Below are 19358 nucleotides of genomic sequence, written 5' to 3' on the forward strand. Positions count from 1 at the left end.
AGGCTCCTGGGCCACCCGCCGTCTCACTGAAGGCAGTCCTCCATGTGGTACTTTCTGGGGGTGACTACTGCTTTAGAGCCCCAAGCAGAAAGTCAGCCACCGGCTCCGTACTCATCACTGAGAAACCTGAGAGAGATTCTTGATATCTCAGAGTAGAAATTTCTTACCTCATGAAAAAGGAGACGTTTCCTGAGGTGGGTAGGTGTGCTTGGGGCAGGCCGAGGATGGCCCAGCACGGTAGGTGTGGCATTAAGTGTTTGCAGAGTGTAGGTAGCTTCAGGTTCTTGTACAGGGTATGCATGAAGCTTTTTTGTTATGTTTTGTTCGAGACTGGGTCTTGCTATGTAGCCTGGTGGAAGTGGGACGCACTATGTGGATTAGGAGTAACCTTGAACTAACATAGTTCTGCCTGCCTCTGCCTCTCCAGTGCTGGGGTTAAAGGCATGCACCAATATTATGCAGCCCCTGCTTTTTAAAAATTTTTTAAAAGAAGGATTTATCACATATACAGTATTCTGTGTGCAAAAATACCTGCATGCCAGAAGAGGACACCAGATCTCATTACACATGGCGGGTGTTGCACTCATTTGTAGACGGGGAGGAGAGTTTGTACTTTGTTGTATGGTAGAAATGGTACCCAGCTTCTCTCTGTTCCCAGTGGACAGGGCCCATAAGCCTTTTAACTACTGAGATTTAGGGTAATTTAACACTTAAAAATCAACATTCCCTTCTTGGGGCTGAACCCCCTTGGGGCGTGCGGTCACTGTTCAGTCTGCAGGGGTAGCCTGATCTGCTGGGATGGGTGTGTGTATGCAGGGGTAGCCTGATCTGCTGGGATAGGTGTGTGTATGCAGGGGTAGCCTGATCTGCTGGGATAGGTGTGTGTATCCAGGGGTAGCCTGGTCTGCTGGGATGGGTGTGTGTGTTGTCCTCCGGGTGTGCTGACATTGTGGTTGTCTGACCTTGTGCAGATGAATGTGTCACCCGCTTCTCTTGCCAGTCTCTTTGAAGAAGAATTTAAACAAGACATGGCGGCCCTGAAGGTAAGCTGTGGTTTACCCTCCTGTAAAGGAAAGTGGCAGCTCACCTGCCTGATCCAGAACATTCCATTGTTAGTGCCTTGTGGTGTCAAGACCGAAGGAAAGGACCTGAATCTAGACCTGCTGAGTATACCCTGTGATGGCCTCGGGGGAGGGAGCTGGTCTGGGGCGTCGGGGTGAGCTGGATTCCTCTCTTGTGGGTCTGAAGAAGCCCCTGTGTATGAGGCAGGATGAAGTGATTGCACCTTGCCAGAAAGTCCCTGATTTATCTTACATTCCTGTCAGCGTCAGGCACATTCCTGGCACCGATGTCTGGCTGCCTGGCTTCTTGTTCTCCTCAGCAGTCTTGTCTGTGAGAGTTAGTAGGGAAACCACACAGGAAAAGCCAGTTGGATCACTGGGGCATCCTGACTCAGAATGGCTGCCACCCTGTTGTGCCAGGTCTGGTCTTGGGCATGAGCCCGTGAGCTTGGAGGTAACCCCTGGTGCCTGTGTCTCTGCGTCGTTCCAGGTTCTGCCGCCCACGGTGTACTTGAGAGTCACTGAGAACATCCCACGGATCATCGCCTTCATTGAAGCCATCATTGCTCGCGGCCATGCTTACTCGACAGCCTCAGGTATGGCTGGGGGCCCCGGCGGAGTTCTGAGATGCAGGTCACGCCTGGGCTGTGTGCCGCCACTTCCGTGGCTGTGTTCTTGTGGGTTCCTGTGGTGCTGAGCAAGTCTGTCTAGGTCATTTTTAAATTTTTTATTTTTATTTATGCGTGTGCATGCACTTGTGTGTTGTTGCACATGGAGGCCAGAAGAAGGGTGAGACTCCCCCGCTGCTGTAGTTACAGGCAACTGTGAGCTGCCCAGTGTGGGTTTCAGGCACTGTGGGTCCTCTGCAAGACCAGCAAGTACTCTTGACTACTGATCTATTCTTCTTTTCAGATTCTTTTTTTTTTTTATCATTTTAAATTGAATAGTTATGTGTGTGGGTTAGGGGGGTTGATACATGAATGCAGTACATAGGTCAGAGAGGGGCATCCAATCCCCTGGAGCTGGAGTTACAGGCAAAATGTGAGCTTCCAGGGTGGGTGCTCGGACTTTGCTAGAGCTTTTGGACCTGCAGGAGCTCTCTAACTACCAAGCCAGTCTCCAGCTGCCTGGGGCCTTGCTTCAGCTTTCTCTTACAACCACAGAACACAGGCAAGCTAGTCCTGACCCCCTGTGGAGTCTGGGGGTATCTGTGCAGATGTTCGCTGTGGTCTTATTTCAATTTTGGGGGTGTGTGTGCACACGCTACTGTAATGTAGGCATGTTAAATGCTATGAAACAACGTATTCAGCCTGCCCAGTCGAGCATTTATAAGAAGTCTCTAGCAGTCTTCACAGTCTGCAGAACCACTTAACCAGATATCAGGTAAAACAGCCTCACTTGGCTTTAAACAAATGCTCTATTTCTAGCTGGTCGCCTGTCCTCTGGTTGCTAGTTGTTATGCTGGGAGAACTCTGGGAGCTGCTGCCTCCACCTGCACACAGCGGCCTGGGCACCTCGTAGCCTGATATGTGGCCATGGCTCCAGTAGCCTCACCAGCCATCTGGAAGCCTCTCGCTGGTCTCTTCCTCCAGGAAAGTTCTTGAAACAGATTCCTGGATAGCTTCCTGTTCTCCTCCCACATGTAATATGTCGAGAAGCCAGGGTAACAGTGTTCCCACATAGGTGATGGGTGGAGGGCGCATGTGGTCTGGAGCTGACCACACAGCTGGGAGAACTCCAGTAACATCATTTCAGTATTGGTACTGAAGCATCATCATACTGCCCAACCGACTGGGTAGGGATGACACCCAAAGGCCCATGCACCTAGGTGATTGTGTCCTAGGAGACCACAGCATTTGTTCCTCCAGAACAGGCAGCGGTGTGGGTCACCAGACACCAGTGTGCAGGAAGACCAGGGACCTGTGCTTGACCCACACCGTGGTGGCTTCCATTCCCTTCCTCCCTACTTTCCGAGAGGGTTTCTCCTCAGCTAAGCTGGCTGGCTGGTCAGCAAGCTCCCAGGATATACCTGCCTTTACCCCCCCCAGCACTGAGGTTGCACGCCTGTGCAGCCATACCTGGGTTTTTTTGTGGGTGCTGGGGATTTGAACACCTGCTTCACAGCTCACACTCTTACCTCAGAGTTACCATGTTGCTATTCTCTGTTGAGGAATCTTCATAAGCGCTGAGACGTGGAAGGGCCCCTGGAGACTGTTCCATCCTGTCAGGCTCACCTGGGCTATTCATCTCCAAGCATATCTGTATCTTAGGGTTTTATTGCTGAGGAGACACCATGACCACAGCAAGTCTTATAAAGTGTTTAATCGGGCCTGGCTTATAGTTTCTGAGGTTCAGTCCGTTATCTTCATGGCAGGAAGCATGGCAGCATGCAGGCAGACTTGGTGCTGGAGAGGGGATGAGAGTTCTACATCGGGATCCACAGGCAGCAGGAAGAGAGGGTGACACTGGGCCTCGCTTGACTATCTGAGACCTCAAAGCCCACCCCTGTGACAGGCATCTCAGAATAATCCTGGAGGTGCATGCAGTGTGTAGGCATTGTTGGTGTGGAAGATGCCTGGGTAGTGTCTCTATGTGTGTGTGTGTTATTTGTGTGGTAATGTATGTTGCGTATGCAAACGTGTGCGCACACACGTGTGCAGTCTGTGCTGAAACTGTAACTCCTTGTGAGTTGTTAGACTACAGATGTGGCTGCCGCAGACAGGGAAGTGCTGAGCTCCTAACTGTTTATGTTAAACAGGCAGCGTCTACTTCGATCTGCAAGCACGAGGGGACAAGTACGGCAGGCTCGTCAATGTGGTTCCCGGTGCAGCCCCGGAGCCAGGTGGGTGACGGCTGGTGTCCTGCGGGCCTCTGCAGCCCCAGAGCCAGGTGGGTGACGGCTGGTGTCCTGTGGTCCTCAGCCCCAGAGCCAGGTGGATAACGGCTGGTGTCCTGTGGGCCTCAGCCTCAGAGTCAGGTGGGTTACAGCTGGTGTCCTATGGGCCTCTGCAGCCCCAGAACCAGAGCCAGGTGGGTGACGGCTGGTGTCCTGCGGGCCTCAGCCTCAGAGTGTGGGGTTCTGAGGTTTGATCTGGAGCAGGGAAGACGTGGGCTGACTTGGGGTCGTTAGCGTGCTGGGAGGTTAATTCATCTCCGTGAATAGACAAGACTGCCGAAGACCCAGGCGTGCTATTTGCTCCCTCTCCTTCTTTTGGAATTTTCTCTGCATGGGACATCATACATGCTGTCACAGTGTGACCCTCTTCTGCTGCTTGCTGCTATATACTAAATTCCCGGCATCTGTTAGTGTACTGTGCTGTTTGGGCTTCAACCATTTTGTTAGGTCTAAGTTTTTTTTGTTTTTTTTGTTTTTTTTTGAGACAGAGTTTGTTTGTATGACAACCCTGTCTGTCCTGGAACTCACTATGTAGACCAGGCTGGCCTCAGACTCACAGAGATCCACCTGCTCCTGCCTCCCGAGAGGTGGGATTAAAGGCATGTGCCACCGCCACCTGCTGGTCAAAGTAATTTTTATGGAGAAGAAATAAAAAGCATGTAGAACTAAATTTAAATTAAGGATGCTGAGCATAGTGCACATGCCTTCAAGTTACTGCTATAAATGACCCACATGGGTCCCTGACTGCTTTGTATTCTAAAGTCTTCTATATTTCTCCTATATTCCTTCCCCACATCTCCTCCTGCCATTCTTCTGAAGAACTGTCCCCCCCCCCCCCCCCCCCCGTTTGCTCAGTGAGATTTGATGTGTTACATGGATTTCTCTCTAGACCTTGTGCTTCTTACAGATTGGTAATTAATTTATAGGCTTATTCCAACTCTGAGTGTCTATGGATAGAGACTGGTGGATAACACATTCATCACCAATCTAATTTAAAATTTTTATTATTTACTTTATTTTTTAAAGATTTATTTATTATATATACAGTGCTCTGCCTGCCCATCAGAAGAGGGCACAAGATCTGATTACAGATTACAGATGGTTGGGAGCCACCCTGTGGTTGCTGGGAATTGAACTCAGGACCTTTGGAAGATCAGCCAGTGCTCTTAATCTCTAAGCCATCTCTCCAGCCTTTATTATTTGTTTCTGAGACAGAGTTTCATTCTGTAGCCCTTGCTGTCCTGGAACTTGCTCGGTAGACCAGGTTGGCCTCAGAGTGAGGCCAAGTACTGGGATTAAAGGTGCGTATCACCGTACATCTTGTTTACTTGGCTCTCAGAAATATGCTACTTTTACCCAATCCACGGTGGAGCATTCTGGGATCCCCGTACCCATGGGCTATGGTGTGAGGCAGGCTTGGGTTGTGCCTTCCAGGAAGAAATTTTGGGAGAGTTGTAAGACCCAGCAGAAGCAAGCTAGTTTTGTTGCTTTGTATCTGGTTTGTGGGGACAGGGTCTCTGGTAGCCTAGGCCAATCTGGAACTTGCTGCACATCGGAGGGCGCCCTGGAACTGCAGGTCCCACTCTTACCCTCAAGTGCTGGGCGTAGATGTATGCCACCAGGCACAGCTTTTGGTTTTATTTCTACAGGCTTTGTTTTTTCAGTGCCACTTGGGGTTTACAGCTCACCAGAGTGAAGTCAGAGAGTTCCCACTGGGCCTCCTCCCCTGCACAGCCTCTCTCACGTCTGGACAAATGCCACGTGTGTTCCCACGTGACATGATCCCATGTGATGGTTTCCCATCCATGAGACATCTGTGCTCCATGTTTTTCCTGTCTCTGCTACCTCAGCCCTGGTGAACTTTTCACCATCCGCTGCTTTGCTTCTCCAGAATGTTGCCAAATTGCACACATTCAGCCCAAGCCTTTCCAGGTCAGCTTCTTTCTGTTAGTAACAGGCTTTTGTGGTTTGTTTTTTTTTTTTTTTTTTGGCGACAGTCTTGCTTGATACTATGTAGCTGAAGGTGGCCTTGATCTTGAGGAGCTCCTCCTGCCTCCTCCTCCTCCTCCTCCTCCTGAGTACTGGCGTTAGAGGCATGGCCACCATGCCCAGCTAGTGACATACTTTGAAGCTTTGTAGGTCTTAGCATGCTTTGGTAGCGTGTCTCTCACTGATACTGAATAATGGATGCTCTACTGTTTGTGTGCCCAGTGTCTGTGTGCTGGAGTTAATTCTTAGTCTATCTGCTTACTGAGGTCCATCTTAACTGCATTCATGTTTGGGCAGTTGGGGATAAGGCTGCTGTGAGTACCCACGTGCAGGGTTTTATGTGAATGTTTTCGGTATCTTGGGTAAGCTCCCAGGAGCATGATGGCTGTGTCATATGAAAAACCTGTTTGGTTTTGTGAGAAGTTGCCAGCGTCCCCAGCAGGGAGTAACAACTCCCCCGGCCCGTCTGTACTCCCAGGGCAGCACTGTTGGAAGTCACTGCCTTATTCAAAAGCACAGCGTGAGTAAAGGTTTAAAATTGGGGATTGGCATTTAGCAAAGCAAAGGCACCGAGCCCTTCTGGTGTCATGATGGGCTCCACCACTCCGATGTGCCATTTCGGAACAAGGCTTTCCAGCTTTCTTTGCATTTTGAATTGTAGCAGTAACCCAACAGGAAGGACACAGAAGTGGGTCTTGCTCGGTGACTGCAATTGCCCCAGTGAAGAGAGGTGGCCCTGGCACTGCGGTTGCCCCAGTGAAGAGAGGTGGCCCTGGCACTGCGGTTGCCCCAGTGAAGAGAGGTGGCCCTGGCACTGCGGTTGCCCTAGTGAAGAGAGGTGGCCCTGGCACTGCGGTTGCCCTAGTGAAGAGAGGTGGCCCTGGCACTGCGGTTGCCCCGGTGAAGAGAGGTGGCCCTGGCACTGCGGTTGCCCCAGTGAAGAGAGGTGGCCCTGGCACTGCGGTTGCCCCAGTGAAGAGAGGTGGCCCTGGCACTGCGGTTGCCCCAGTGAAGAGAGGTGGCCCTGGCACTGCGGTTGCCCCAGTGAAGAGAGGTGGCCCTGGCACTGCGGTTGCCCCAGTGAAGAGAGGTGGCCCTGGCACTGCGGTTGCCCCAGTGAAGAGAGGTGGCCCTGGCACTGCGGTTGCTCTAGTGAAGAGAGGTGGCCCTGGCACTGCGGTTGCCCCAGTGAAGAGAGGTGGCCCTGGCACTGCGGTTGCCCTAGTGAAGAGAGGTGGCCCTGGCACTGCGGTTGCTCTAGTGAAGAGAGGTGGCCCTGGCACTGCGGTTGCCCTAGTGAAGAGAGGTGGCCCTGGCACTGCGGTTGCCCTAGTGAAGAGAGGTGGCCCTGGCACTGCGGTTGCCCTAGTGAAGAGAGGTGGCCCTGGCACTGCGGTTGCTCTAGTGAAGAGAGGTGGCCCTGGCACTGCGGTTGCCCTAGTGAAGAGAGGTGGCCCTGGCACTGCGGTTGCCCTAGTGAAGAGAGGTGGCCCTGGCACTGCGGTTGCTCTAGTGAAGAGAGGTGGCCCTGGCACTGGGTTTCTTGCGCTGTATTATCCCTGCCCAGCTCTTGCTGTTTGGGAGCCACCTCTCCCTGGTGACAGTGCTTGCCTCTCCTGCTCACCATCCCAAGCGGCTGCACGACCCACACGTGGGTCCCTGGCACTGTGCTTGTCTCTCAGTGTTGTGTGTGCCCACGTATAACGTTTCTCCTGCATCACCCCCGCCCCCGCATCTCCCCTGCCATTACTCTGAAGAACCATCCTCCATCCCCATTTGCTCAGTGGGATTTGTCTCTGCCGCCCTGCTGAACTCCTGTCTGTTCCTGCCAACTTGGCCCCACATCAGCGTGCGGCAAACCCCTCTGAGATTCTCCAGCCTTCCCATGCCCGTGCCAGTCCTATTCACTAGTCTGCGATTCCCAGTGGACCCCACCTTGTGCTGTGCTCAGTACACACATGGCATTGTGGGGCAGAGGTTCAGATTAACCCAGTGACATCACTTCTGTCAGTGTAAACAGGGACAGCAAACCCAATGATAGCCACGAGACAGTGAATTGGATATGACTGTGTGGCATTTCAGACACGACAGAGTTTGTCCAGGGAAACCAACACAGCTCTGCTTGCTCGTCCTCTTCTTACTTTTCCTGTCCTCTATCCTGATGTCCCTCTGTGATGGCCACTTTTGCCCTCAGTAGGATTGCTGTCATTGTAAAAAATGTCACTTAGGAACTCAGTCACTCAAAGGTGACTGAACAGAACCGGCTGGGTACTAGGATCTGGTCCCTTGGCAGCGAGTGCCCTGGTGTTTGCAGGCTCAGCTGTGACCTCTGTGACCAGACTTCGTGGATACCACGCCTCTGCTCTGCTTATTGACTTGGAGGCTTTAGTCCTGCTGCCCCACTGGGAAAGAGTGGAGCACGTTAGTAACAGGCGTGAGGTTTGCATAGAGGGAACATGCCATCGTCTGGCTGGTGATGCGGGATGTCCTTCTGGATATGTGTTGCTTTTATTGGTTGATGAATGAAACTGTTTTGGCCAACAGCTTAGGCATTTTCCTACCTAGCTCTCATATCTTAAATTAACCCATTTTCTATTAAACTATGTATCACCACGAGGCTGTGGTTTACCGGTAAGATTCCGGTATCTTTCTCCTTTAGCAGCTACATGGCGTCTCTCTGACTCTGCCTTCTATTTCTCTATATCTCTGTTCTAATTTCCCACCTGGCTTTACTCTGCTAAGCCATTGACTGAAACAGCTTTCTTCATCAACCAATAAAAGCAATGCATATACAGTTGGAACACCAGCTGGAACACAGGTGGCCAGTGCCGCACCAAGGTTTCTCACTTGTCAACCCTCTGTCACCAGCAGTTGACTCTGACAAGCGGCACGCTAGCGACTTTGCCCTGTGGAAGGCAGCTAAGCCTCAGGAGGTGTTCTGGACCTCGCCATGGGGGGACGGCCGGCCCGGTTGGCATATCGAGTGTTCTGCCATGGCCAGGTAAGGCCCCAGGAGTTCCCAGGTTTCAAGTGTTCAAGCCAGGTGTGACAGGGTGGCCTGGCTGTGGGAGAGAGCAGTCTAGAGGCTGGAGGGCAGCTGCTGGGGGCCATGAGGAGGAATGCCCGGCCCAGTGTGGGGTGTGCCCAGCCTTCTTGTTTACTCTGCTGCTAGCAGAACAGGCTCCGTCACTGGTGGCTCAGGCCTCAGAGCAGGTAAGTGCAAGGGCCGGGTCACGAGGCCCTTAGCTAGGTTTGACACTTCTGAAAGGCCATTTTGAGGACATGTATGTGCCCTGGACAGCCCACCTCTCCAGAGTCCAGAATCTACTTTGGTCTGGTGGAGGATAGCCCTCCACCAGCTGGGAGCGTCGGGCCACCCTCCCTGTCCTCAGACAACCCTGTTTCTCCCGAGGCTTCTGGTGACAGCTTCAGCTGGCCCCCTCCCTCCCGGTCAGCCTGGTAGATCCATGCGCAGTGAACAGAACTGCATTTTTATGCTGTGGGGATTGCTTCTGGAGTGAGTGTGAGGTGTGGGCCCTGATGGTGAGGCTGGGGGATTGTTTCTGGGGTGACTGTGAGGTGTAGGCCCTGATGATGAGGCTGCTCACACAAGCTTGCACTCTGCCCTGCAGCGAAGTGTTTGGGAGCCAACTGGACATCCACACGGGCGGCATAGACTTGGCTTTCCCACACCACGAGAACGAAATAGCACAGAGTGAGGTCTTCCACCAGAGTCAGCAGTGGGGAAACTACTTCCTACATTCTGGTAAGTGCGGCTTGAGGCACACTTACTTGCCAACTCTGCCCACTCTGCGTATTGGAAACACCCAGATCCACTGGCAGAGTGGCAGGCGGGCTTGACTGACATCCTCGTTTGGGTTTCTGTAGGGTATCTCTCCTTCTTCTTGATCTCTCCCGTACTGGTCATACACACACTCTGGCCTACCGCTTCTTTTCTTTGGTCTCTAAGTCCAGTCAGTGTTGACTGATCTTGTTGGCTTCACCTTGTGTCAGTCTTGTGTCGGTAACCATGGCTGCAGCAAGCTCGTGCGTGCAACAGCCGCATCCTGTCCAGAGGACATTTCCATTTCACAGCACCCCTCACCCCCTTCTGCCTCTAAGATTCTTTCTAATCTTTTCTAATTTTTTTCTTTTTCTTTTTTTTTCTTGAGCCTTGAGGGTCTAGATCTCCCATTTAGAGCTAGGTACTCAACAGTCACTTATCCTTAGCACTGTGGCTGCATCGACCATTGCCCACTGCAGAAAGATCTCCCACTGGGGCTGTGTAATTGACAGTCACGTATCCCTAGGATGTTGGCCGCTACCCACTGCAGAGAGCAGCTCCTCTAGCCCTCACTGAGAGCAGCGCTGACCCTTGTGTGTTAACATAAATGCTCAGAAGACAGATTGATGTGGTGTTGTTCATCAAACCAACAGTAGCAGGCTCTCTGCTAAGGCCTGTGACCCCTAGCCATGAGCTTTTGACCAGGCATACAGCACTGGGCACAAATTCCCTCCTGTGGAGCAGGCCTCAGATCCAATCAGAAAGTGCTCTGTTACTGCACTGATTAAATGCATTAAAGAGAATCTCAGAGGCACCGGAACGCATCAATGTTACAGCGAAGGGACAAAAATTCAGCTCTTCCTCTTGGGTAAATTTGACAGGAAAAGCCCGAGTTTGAGTTCTCCACTCCTCTCCCTGTGTCTTCTTCCATCTGTCTGTGCCTAAGTTGGTGGTTTCTGACTTGTCTGGAGTCTGTTGTATGTCTGACTGTGAAACCTGTGTTTTGTGTGTCTACCAAGGGGTTTGCTCTGACTGTGTTGGGTCACTTGGGGAAGGAGTGAGGGATACATTAGGAAATTAACAGAGTTTTACAAGGGGGTAGGTAGGTCATTTCCTCCCGCTAACCACCACTGGTCCTGAAACGCTCAGTTCTACCGCAGAGATATCTGTGTGCCGTTCCAACACATACAATCATTATTCTTGAACAACGTCCCTTTTGACCTGCTTGCTCTTTTTAGCAAGTGATTACTCTAACACACACACACACACACACACACACACACACACACACACACACATATGCATTGCTCTTTGGGTCAGGGGCATGGAAGCATACATAACTTACGATTAAAGCTATGCATTAGCTTAGGTTGTGAAAGTGGATTACACAAGGAACCCAAAGCAGGTTAGATTAGTTTTGACATTGTTCTCTTAAAGACAGGTTAAACAAACAGTCTGAGTACACAGTAGGATTTCTGGCTGTCTTAAGTGACCTCAAGGTATATTATTAACTTGGCTGTGAGGTTCAGTAAAAGTTCCATTGTCTTTGAATATAAGAGATGTTCTCCTATACTATTGCCACAGGTTACCATAACCTTTATGCCATTGTTTCTCCAGTGGGCACACCTTGCCTGGCAGGTTGGTATCATAGCAGATAGAGTTCACAGTGGGGGATACCATTAATGATTCTTCTCCCTCCGAGGTCAGCATAGCACCTGCTGGGGAGAAGTTCTTAGGTCCAGCACTGCGGAAGGGGCAGAGGCAGGTGGATCACTGTGAGCTTGAGACCAACCTAGTCCACATAGTGAGTTCTAGAGCAGCCAGGAATACCTAGAGAGACTTGTCTCAAAGGACCAGCATCTTCCAACAATAACAACAAAACCCAAAGAACCCAGTGGATTGGCAGTGACCGTGGTTTCCAGAAGCAGGTCAGAGGTGGGAATGAGCCCGGCTCTGAGTGTGGTGGTGTCACGGGGATGAGTGATGAGCAGGAGACCGCACACGTTGCGCGTGCTGAAGGTCACCAGGTCAGCACCGCTCTTCCAGATGACAGCCCGGGTAGGCGAGGCAGGCTTGGCAGTGGTCAGGTTATGGGGTACCAGACACAAGCGTCTACATATGGAAATGCAGTTCTAGGAAGTGGATGTGGGAGCCATGGCGCCATGTAGGGTGACAGTAAATGCAGGGGTGCTCTGGTGACGCTGCCTACATCGCCAGGAAGTCCAGAGGGAGGCTGCCGGCCTGGTACGTGCCGACCGTCCTGTTCTTGACGTCCGGGGCATTTCATTTTCCAGCTCCTGTCAATCCTCTGTGACGTATGTAGAATTAAGGCTCACAGTTATGTTTCTTTGGAGAGGGCACGTTTTTAATAAGTTCCCAGGGAGATCCATTTTGCAGCACCCTCCGTGCGAAGGTGCATTTGGAAAAGAGGGCAACATCTGTCTGGGACAGCAAGACCCTCCTCTGGAGATGAGCCTCGTTGGGGTACACCCCAGGTTAGGAGGTCACTGAGGGGGTTTGGTTTTCCGCCTGTACCTGTGGGAAGACAGCTGAAGCAGAAAAGCTGACAGCTACACCCCAAACCTGGGTGACCAGTGGCAGGTGACCAGCCAGTTACATCAGTGTTTCCAAACAGGGCAAGAACACATGGGCGAGGAGGCTATGCTCTCCGTCATGCTGGCTGATGGCTGGGGGCCGAGTGGGCCCGTTATTGTACCCCCATGAGCAGTCTTGTCCCGGAGGGCTGCACACAGCACACATTGCAGGTGCAGGTACCTGTAGGTTTGGGTTACTGCCCTATATATTGGGGGAACCACAAGCTTCATGGCTCCATGGGCCCCGCTGTGTGCTGGCTCAGGGCTGTGGATAGAGAAACAGAACTCCGCTCTGGTGTCCTGTTCACTGTGCGGGTGTGTGTGTGTGTGTGTGGGGGGGTGTCTGCCCAACTCAGGGCGACCAGGCCAGCTCTGGTGGAGCTCAGGGTTGCCTGGGAGAGGCTGTAACTGTAGGGGGCTCTCCTCACCCAACTCAGAGGGGACACTTTTCTTTTTGTTTCAGGGCATTTGCATGTGAAAGGCAGCGAAGAAAAAATGTCCAAATCCTTAAAAAACTACATCACCATTAAGGTAACATTAGGCAGTGTGCTTTCCTCTGCAAGTGGAGTGACTGATGACTGCTTAAGTGGTTTAGGGGCTTCTGGGGATGAAAACCGCAACATCAGACTCAGTCTGTCCTAGCTCTTCATAGGCCACCCCCCGGGACCCACGTCATCCCCTTCAGGCCTGCTCTTCTTTCCTGCTCTGCTTCTGCCGTGGTCCTGCCTTTCCTCTCCTCTTCCCAGAATTGCATCTCTTCCCTTTCTCTCTTGAAAGATTTATTTATTTTTATTTTGTGTGTATGAGTGTACATACATCTGTGTATGCATGCGGTGCCTGTGGAGGCCGGAAAAAGTCGTTGGATCCCCTGGAACTCGAATTCCAGACAGCTGTGGGCTGTGAGCCTCCATGTGGGTGCTGAGAATCCAGCCTGGGTCCTCCATGCTCAAAGCCTCTCTCAGCCCCTGCATCTTTCTTCCTCTTCCCTCTTGTAAGTTTCCTTTCAAGCATCACCTTTGTGAGGGGCTGAAGAGCAAGCACTTCCTAAGTGGCTTGAGTTCCAGCCTCCTTGGTCTTTGTGCCAAGTTTAACTTGAATCGGTGAATAAGTGGACCAGGGCAGCACTCCTAAATGCTTCCCAGGCTCCTGCCTCCCAAACCCAGAATGGGGGACGGGGGGAGTACCCTTCACAGAGTGACAGGTGCCTTCCTGGGAAGTTCTCGGTCAGATCAACGCTCCTGCTAAGAGATGAGAAGCGGCCCGTGTGTGCAGTTGTTGCTTTGTTGTTTGCTGTGCACCCAAGACTGTCTCTTTGCCCCTTGAATGCGCTTTAGCTGGAGCCTGAAAATTATAATGGCCAAAGACAGAGCCACAAGAGAAAAGCACAGAGATATAATACCTGCCACCTGCCGCAGGTCACCCTGGCTGACATCAGCCAAGGGGAAGGGCTTGAGCTGGGTGGGAGGGCGGGGCATCTTGCAGAGTGCAGGGCTCTTCTGCACTAAGAGGGTCACTGGACCCCCCCCCTCCTGTTACTCTACGGGGAGGGGACCAGGGCTACTGGAAATGTCCTTTAAAGGAAGAACCTGATGCCACTTCCAGTGCTGTCCCTTACCTGCTGGTTCTCAGCAGCTCAGAGTGGGACATGGTAGGGGGAGCATGTCACAGGCGTGGTTCTGTTGGGGTGGGCACGGTGGTGGGAACACGTCACAGGCATGGTTCTGTTCGGGGTGGGCACGGTGGTGGGAACACATCACAGGCATGGTTCTGTTTGGGGGGGCACGGTGGTGGGAATACGTCACAGGTGCTGCTTTGCTTTCCCCAGGTTGATGTTCAGTGGTGGTGTCTGGCAACTGTTAGAGGTGACCACCAGATCCTTCCATGATGGAAGGCTTGACCTCCTTCTTTTCTCAGGAGCTTCAGGATCTGAGCTGGGTTGCCTTGCTCCCTGCCTCCTTCTACCTGGGGCTTTAGTGCCCCCATGTCTTGCGGGGTTCTCATGGCCAGGGTTCTGTGATGCCTCTTTCAGTTGTTTTTAGACTCGCGTGAGTTGAAGATGTGTTTGGTGCATTGTGAATTCAGTCCTTTTGTTTTGGGAGTCAGGGTCATCCCACTCAGCCAGGATGAACCAGAGGGATCATCTGGAGAGCAGCAGGCAAAAGCCCCTTCCAGAGCAGGTAGCATTTTCACATGTGCACACTTCCCACCTTCCTATACTGTGTCTGGCGAAGGAGCCCAAGCCTTTCCCAGAAATGGTAAGGCAAGACAGATGCTTCTGGAAGAAGCGGTGGGAGCAGGGGTCCAGTGGCATGGAGGGAGTGTTCAGTGACACATGGGAGGTCACTGATAGAGAAGACTGGTTTCTAGAGCAGGGCTCAGAGCAGAGCCCACGGTCTTGATGTGTTACCGTAGCGTGCTGTGTGTGGTGACACATCCATGCTGATGCCAGTGACGTCTCCGCTCATCCAGTCTCATGTCCATCAGGATGCTGGTTGTTTCCACACTGACAGATGGGGACAAACAGGACACAACCTGACTGAGTCATGCCTCGCAGCGTGTGCTACATGTTGGACAGGGTGGTCAGAGCCGGCCAGGCTCCTGGCGAGGACTTGGACAAGAGACAGAGCACTCTCATAATGGGGGGAAGCAGGGCTGGAGAGATGAACTCGGGTCCTGAGTTCAATTCCCAGCAACCACATGGTGGCTTACAGCCATCTGTAATGAGATCTGGTGCCCTCTTCTGGCCAGCAAGCATACAGACAGACAGAACACTGTATACATAATAAATATATAAATCTTATAAAAAAATAATAATGGGAAGCGCACACAGGAGGTAGAACTTAAATTACAGGGCTGTTATTCACCAAGGTTGCATGGGACATGAAGCCACACATACACTCATGTATGCTTGGATACATGTACACATACACTCGTGCACATGTGCACTGACATTCAGACACACGCACCTACATTCATACGTGCACACACACTTGTGTATATGCATACATGTGCACATACACTTGTACACACTCAGACACATACATACACACACTCGTATGTAAGCCCACTGCAGCTTGGGGAGGGAGTGCCAACTCCCTTGCCCTGTGGTGCATTCCTGCTTTGCTCGGGTTACTGCTGAGCAGTCCTGGACTGGACCATTTCTTCATGATCAAATTCATTTCATCCATCGAATGGACAGAGGCCATCTCTGTGCCTACCCACGCTGTGGCCCTGCACCTCCCAGGAAGTTCTGGGACCTGAGCAGCCGCCGCCACCGTGCATGCTCGTTCACGCCAGCCACTGATGAGGGAGTGAGATCAGTGAGGGACAATTCTGTGAACCAGCTGTGGCTCACAGAGACCACTGTCGAGGGAAGTCTCCGGGCACTGGCTCTGGACTGTTTGACAGCCAACCTGGCAGGGGTGAAGTGAAAGTGCCTGCTTCGTTTCCCCCCTGCATTCCTTGCCTCCACTCTGCTCCATAAGGGGTCTCCAGGACTCCCGGCCCCACGTGGGGAGGGCTTGCTGGGTGTCTTGAGTGGAGCCTCTGTTCTCTGCTCACCTTTCCCAAATTCTCTCCCATGGTGGCAACTTTCATCTCATTTTATTTTGCTTTTTAAAGTTTATGCCAGAAGAGGGCGCCAGATCTCATTATGAATGGTTGTGAGCCACCTTGTGGTTGCTGGGAATTGAACTCAGAACCTCTGAGCCATGTCTCCAGTCCTTCACCTCATTTTATAATTGTATTGGTTGTATACTTTTAAAATAATTTTTTGAGATTATAATTACATTATTTCCCTCATCTCCCTCTTTCCTTTCCTCCATCCACCACCCTCCCCCAATCAAATCATGGCCTCTATTCCTTTGTTACATATGTGTATGCTTCTATAACTACAGTCAGCTCAGTCTGAATGTTACTTGTATGTGTGTTTTAGGGCTGACCGCTGGTATTGCGCTCCTCCCTGGGAAGACGGTCTCTCCTGCTCACAGCATCCCTTAGTTGCTGTCGTCCTTTGTGTATGGTTGAGGCTTCCTGGGCTCTTGCCTGTCCACGTTAGCATGTCCCTTGTCGTGCTTGTTCAGCTCATGTGTTGACAGTCATCTGTGAGACTTCATAGCTGTAGCTTCTGCGATTTTTCAGGAGACTCGGTCTTACGGCAAGATCCCTCTTCCTCTGGCTCCACAACTTTTTCTGCCTAGTCTTCCACAATGATCCCTGAGCCTTGGATGTAGGAGCTGTGTTGTAGATTGATCGGTTGAAACTGGGCTCCTTCTGTTATGATCTCTGTCCATTACAAAGAGAAGTTTCCTTGATGAGGGGTGAGAATTACACTTAGCTGTGAGCATAAGGACAAATATTTAGAATGTAGTTAGGGATTGTGCTGGTGTCATAAAGAGGTAGGTGGTTTAGGTTCCCCTCCAAATCTGTGACTTCATTAGCCCTACATGGCTGGCTAGGTTTCCAGTGCCAAGCAGGCCTACGTCCAGCTGAGAAGAGTTGCTGGTTAATTCCAAGGCTGGGCATCACTATTGCACCCTTAGGGTTCCTATGATTTGTGGGCATCATAATTGGCTAGCACCATTGGTTGCTGGGTTCCTGTGGTCCGTGGGCATCATAGCTGGCTATACCATTGGTTTCTGGGTTCCTGTGGTCCGTGGGAATTATAGCTGGCTATACCATTGGTTGCTTGGTTCCTGTGGTCCGTGGGAATCATAGCTGGCTATACCATTGGTTGCCTCCCTCCTTTGGAAGCCTGTGTAGTGCCTCCTGGTAATATGAAAGCTGGTTTTCAGGGAGGAGGCTTTCAAGTCAAGTCAATAATTCCAAGGTACCCAGCAGGGAGGTACCTGCTGGGTGTCATAAAATTAGAGCATTGTCAGTGGTCAGGGAACAGTGCCATCACATGGGCTGGGCAGTCCAACCCTGAGTCTGGGTGTCAGCTTGTTCTGACCTCACAAGAGCTGTCGTACTCTCTTCTCTTCCCGTTGTGCACACTGTTCCCGTCAGTCACCAGGCCCCCTGGTAACAGCTGCCCATCTCATGCCAATGTCAGGTGCGGGGCTCCAGTAGTAGAACTTGTTTCCCAGGCTGTCCGCAGAAGTGTTGGGTATGAAGATGGCCGTGAGAATGGGGTGAACGATGCACAAGTTCCTGGGGAATCAGTGATGGTGAGGGTTGGGCGAACACCTCCCAGTTCGTGCCCTCTGTACTCTTCTGCATCACCACGGCCGGTGCTACAATCCTGAGTGACAGCTGCTGTCTTCCGTTTCTAGGACTTCCTGCAGACCTTCTCCCCCGACGTCTTCCGGCTTTTCTGCATGCGCACCAGCTATAGGTCAGGTGAGCTGGCTCTCGTGCCTGGGGAGGCAGAATGTAGGTCTGTGTCAAGCCTATCAAGGCAGTGTGCTTGCTGGCTTGCCCCAGGTTTATTGGAGAAGTGAGCCTGGGAAACACAAGCTCAGTGCCCAAGGCAAGGCTGCTCTTCCAGAGCTGACTGTTCTGTCTACCCACCTATGCACATGTCATTGTGTGAGCCCTGCTGCCCAGAAGGTTCCAGGACAGCTTTGGCTGGAACCTGTTAAGGGGCAGGGCCCATATGCTCAGGTAGCCCTTTGACCACGGCGCTGTCTTCCACTGGTTTCTCAGGTACTGTGTGCTTCAGGGCCCACTGGGCATTTCCTCGGTGACCATCCCTTCCTTTGCAGCCATTGACTACAGTGACAGTACCCTGCTGGAAGCCAAGCACGTCCTGCTGGGGCTGACCTCTTTTGTAGAGGATGCACGAGCCTATGTTAGAGGGCAGCTGACCTGTGGCCCTGTTGGCGAGGATGTGCTGTGGGAGAGGTAAGCAGGTCCTACCCACTCACTGCCACTTCAGGGACAGGTAGCTAGAGCTAAGAGGCCACCAGGAGCACCTGAATGAGGCAGCCTCCCTCCTGCCAGCTGTCAGCCCCTCAGGAGCTAGCATCTCATCATCCCCGCTTCCCTCTGCTCCTAAGCCCTGCACGCTGTGGTCATCTAGAGTTGGCATGTTTCCGCCTTGGTCCAGTGGCTCACAATTGCCACATTTGATGGGGAGGGGCTGTCACATCTACAGTTGACTATTACAGAATCACCCAGGTGGCTGCTGTGCACTCATTGTGGGTAGGCTGCCTTCGCTCAAGAGTTTATTTGGCTAAGGAGGTAGCTAGAGATTTTGTTACAAAATAGTAAATGTTTTTACTTCTGGGGGAAAAATGTCTGTATTCAGGGTTGGTGGCAGGCCAGCCTAGGGCGTCAGAGGGCTGCTGGAGAGCCCCTTATCTGCCTCGTCGCCACTGGTGACTCCCGTATCTCACTCCAGGCTGAGCATCACCAAGAAGGCCGTGAAGGCTGCACTAGCCAATGACTTTGACACGCCGAGGGCAGTGAACGCCATCCTGGACCTTGTGCACCAAGCCAACAGACAGCTTAGGGCGGTCTCGAAGGTAACGTAAGTGCTGTGGATGTCAGGGCGGGGGCGGGGGCTAGTCCTAGGGAAGGAATGGCCACTGATGCCACAACCATCTACACTTGTCTCCCAAAGCTGGCAGTTTGGGGGCAGCCCCCATCTGTGAGACCTCACAAGCTCAGTTGTGACACGTTTGGCTCCCTTCATTCAGTAGTAAACACACGAACATGGCAGCGGGTGGATCAGCTCTAGCTCCTGATATGCAGATGCTTGTGTCGTATGGCTGCCACCCTGAGTGCTGGGTATCCTTCCTGGTGGCCTAGAGGCACCGTTGGAACAGGAAGGTCGATTGACTATGTCACTCAATGGTCAAGTGTTTGCCTAGCTCAGACAAGGCCGTGAGTTCAATCCCCGGGACCCATCACCTCTTTCCAAAAAGAACCTCCCCACCCCAACAATGAGAAGCTGTCTGCTGGGACCTGGACTCAGATGCCACCCAACTGGGTCTCAGGCCACCTGATCCAGCATTGTGGGGGATGGCTCCAGGTGGCCTTGTAGTTTTGGATTCTTGAGTGACAGTGTCAGCAGCACAGGTGGGCACTGT

General features: G+C 52.1%; 1 protein-coding gene across 6 annotated transcripts in view; it reads left to right on the forward strand.

Annotated features, from left to right (window-relative positions):
• The window catches only part of Cars2 (cysteinyl-tRNA synthetase 2, mitochondrial), a 31197-nt gene that overhangs the window by 8971 nt on the left and 2868 nt on the right, over nt 1-19358 (forward strand). For 4 of the 6 annotated variants that reach the window (XM_042055042.1, XM_038329160.1, XM_038329159.1 and 1 more), the window contains 9 exons: nt 972-1043; nt 1552-1657; nt 3820-3903; nt 8815-8947; nt 9579-9712; nt 12788-12855; nt 17598-17664; nt 18030-18168; nt 18668-18791. In XM_042055042.1, coding sequence (XP_041910976.1) covers nt 972-1043; nt 1552-1657; nt 3820-3903; nt 8815-8947; nt 9579-9712; nt 12788-12855; nt 17598-17664; nt 18030-18168; nt 18668-18791 — 927 coding nt within the window. The remainder of the gene's footprint in view (nt 1-971; nt 1044-1551; nt 1658-3819; nt 3904-8814; nt 8948-9578; nt 9713-12787; nt 12856-17597; nt 17665-18029; nt 18169-18667; nt 18792-19358) is intronic. The other 2 variants (XM_038329161.1, XM_038329158.1) reach the window with 1 other exon arrangement.

The sequence above is a fragment of the Arvicola amphibius genome, chromosome 4, assembly GCF_903992535.2.
Source record: "Arvicola amphibius chromosome 4, mArvAmp1.2, whole genome shotgun sequence".
In the NCBI taxonomy this organism is placed as follows: Eukaryota; Metazoa; Chordata; class Mammalia; order Rodentia; family Cricetidae; genus Arvicola; species Arvicola amphibius.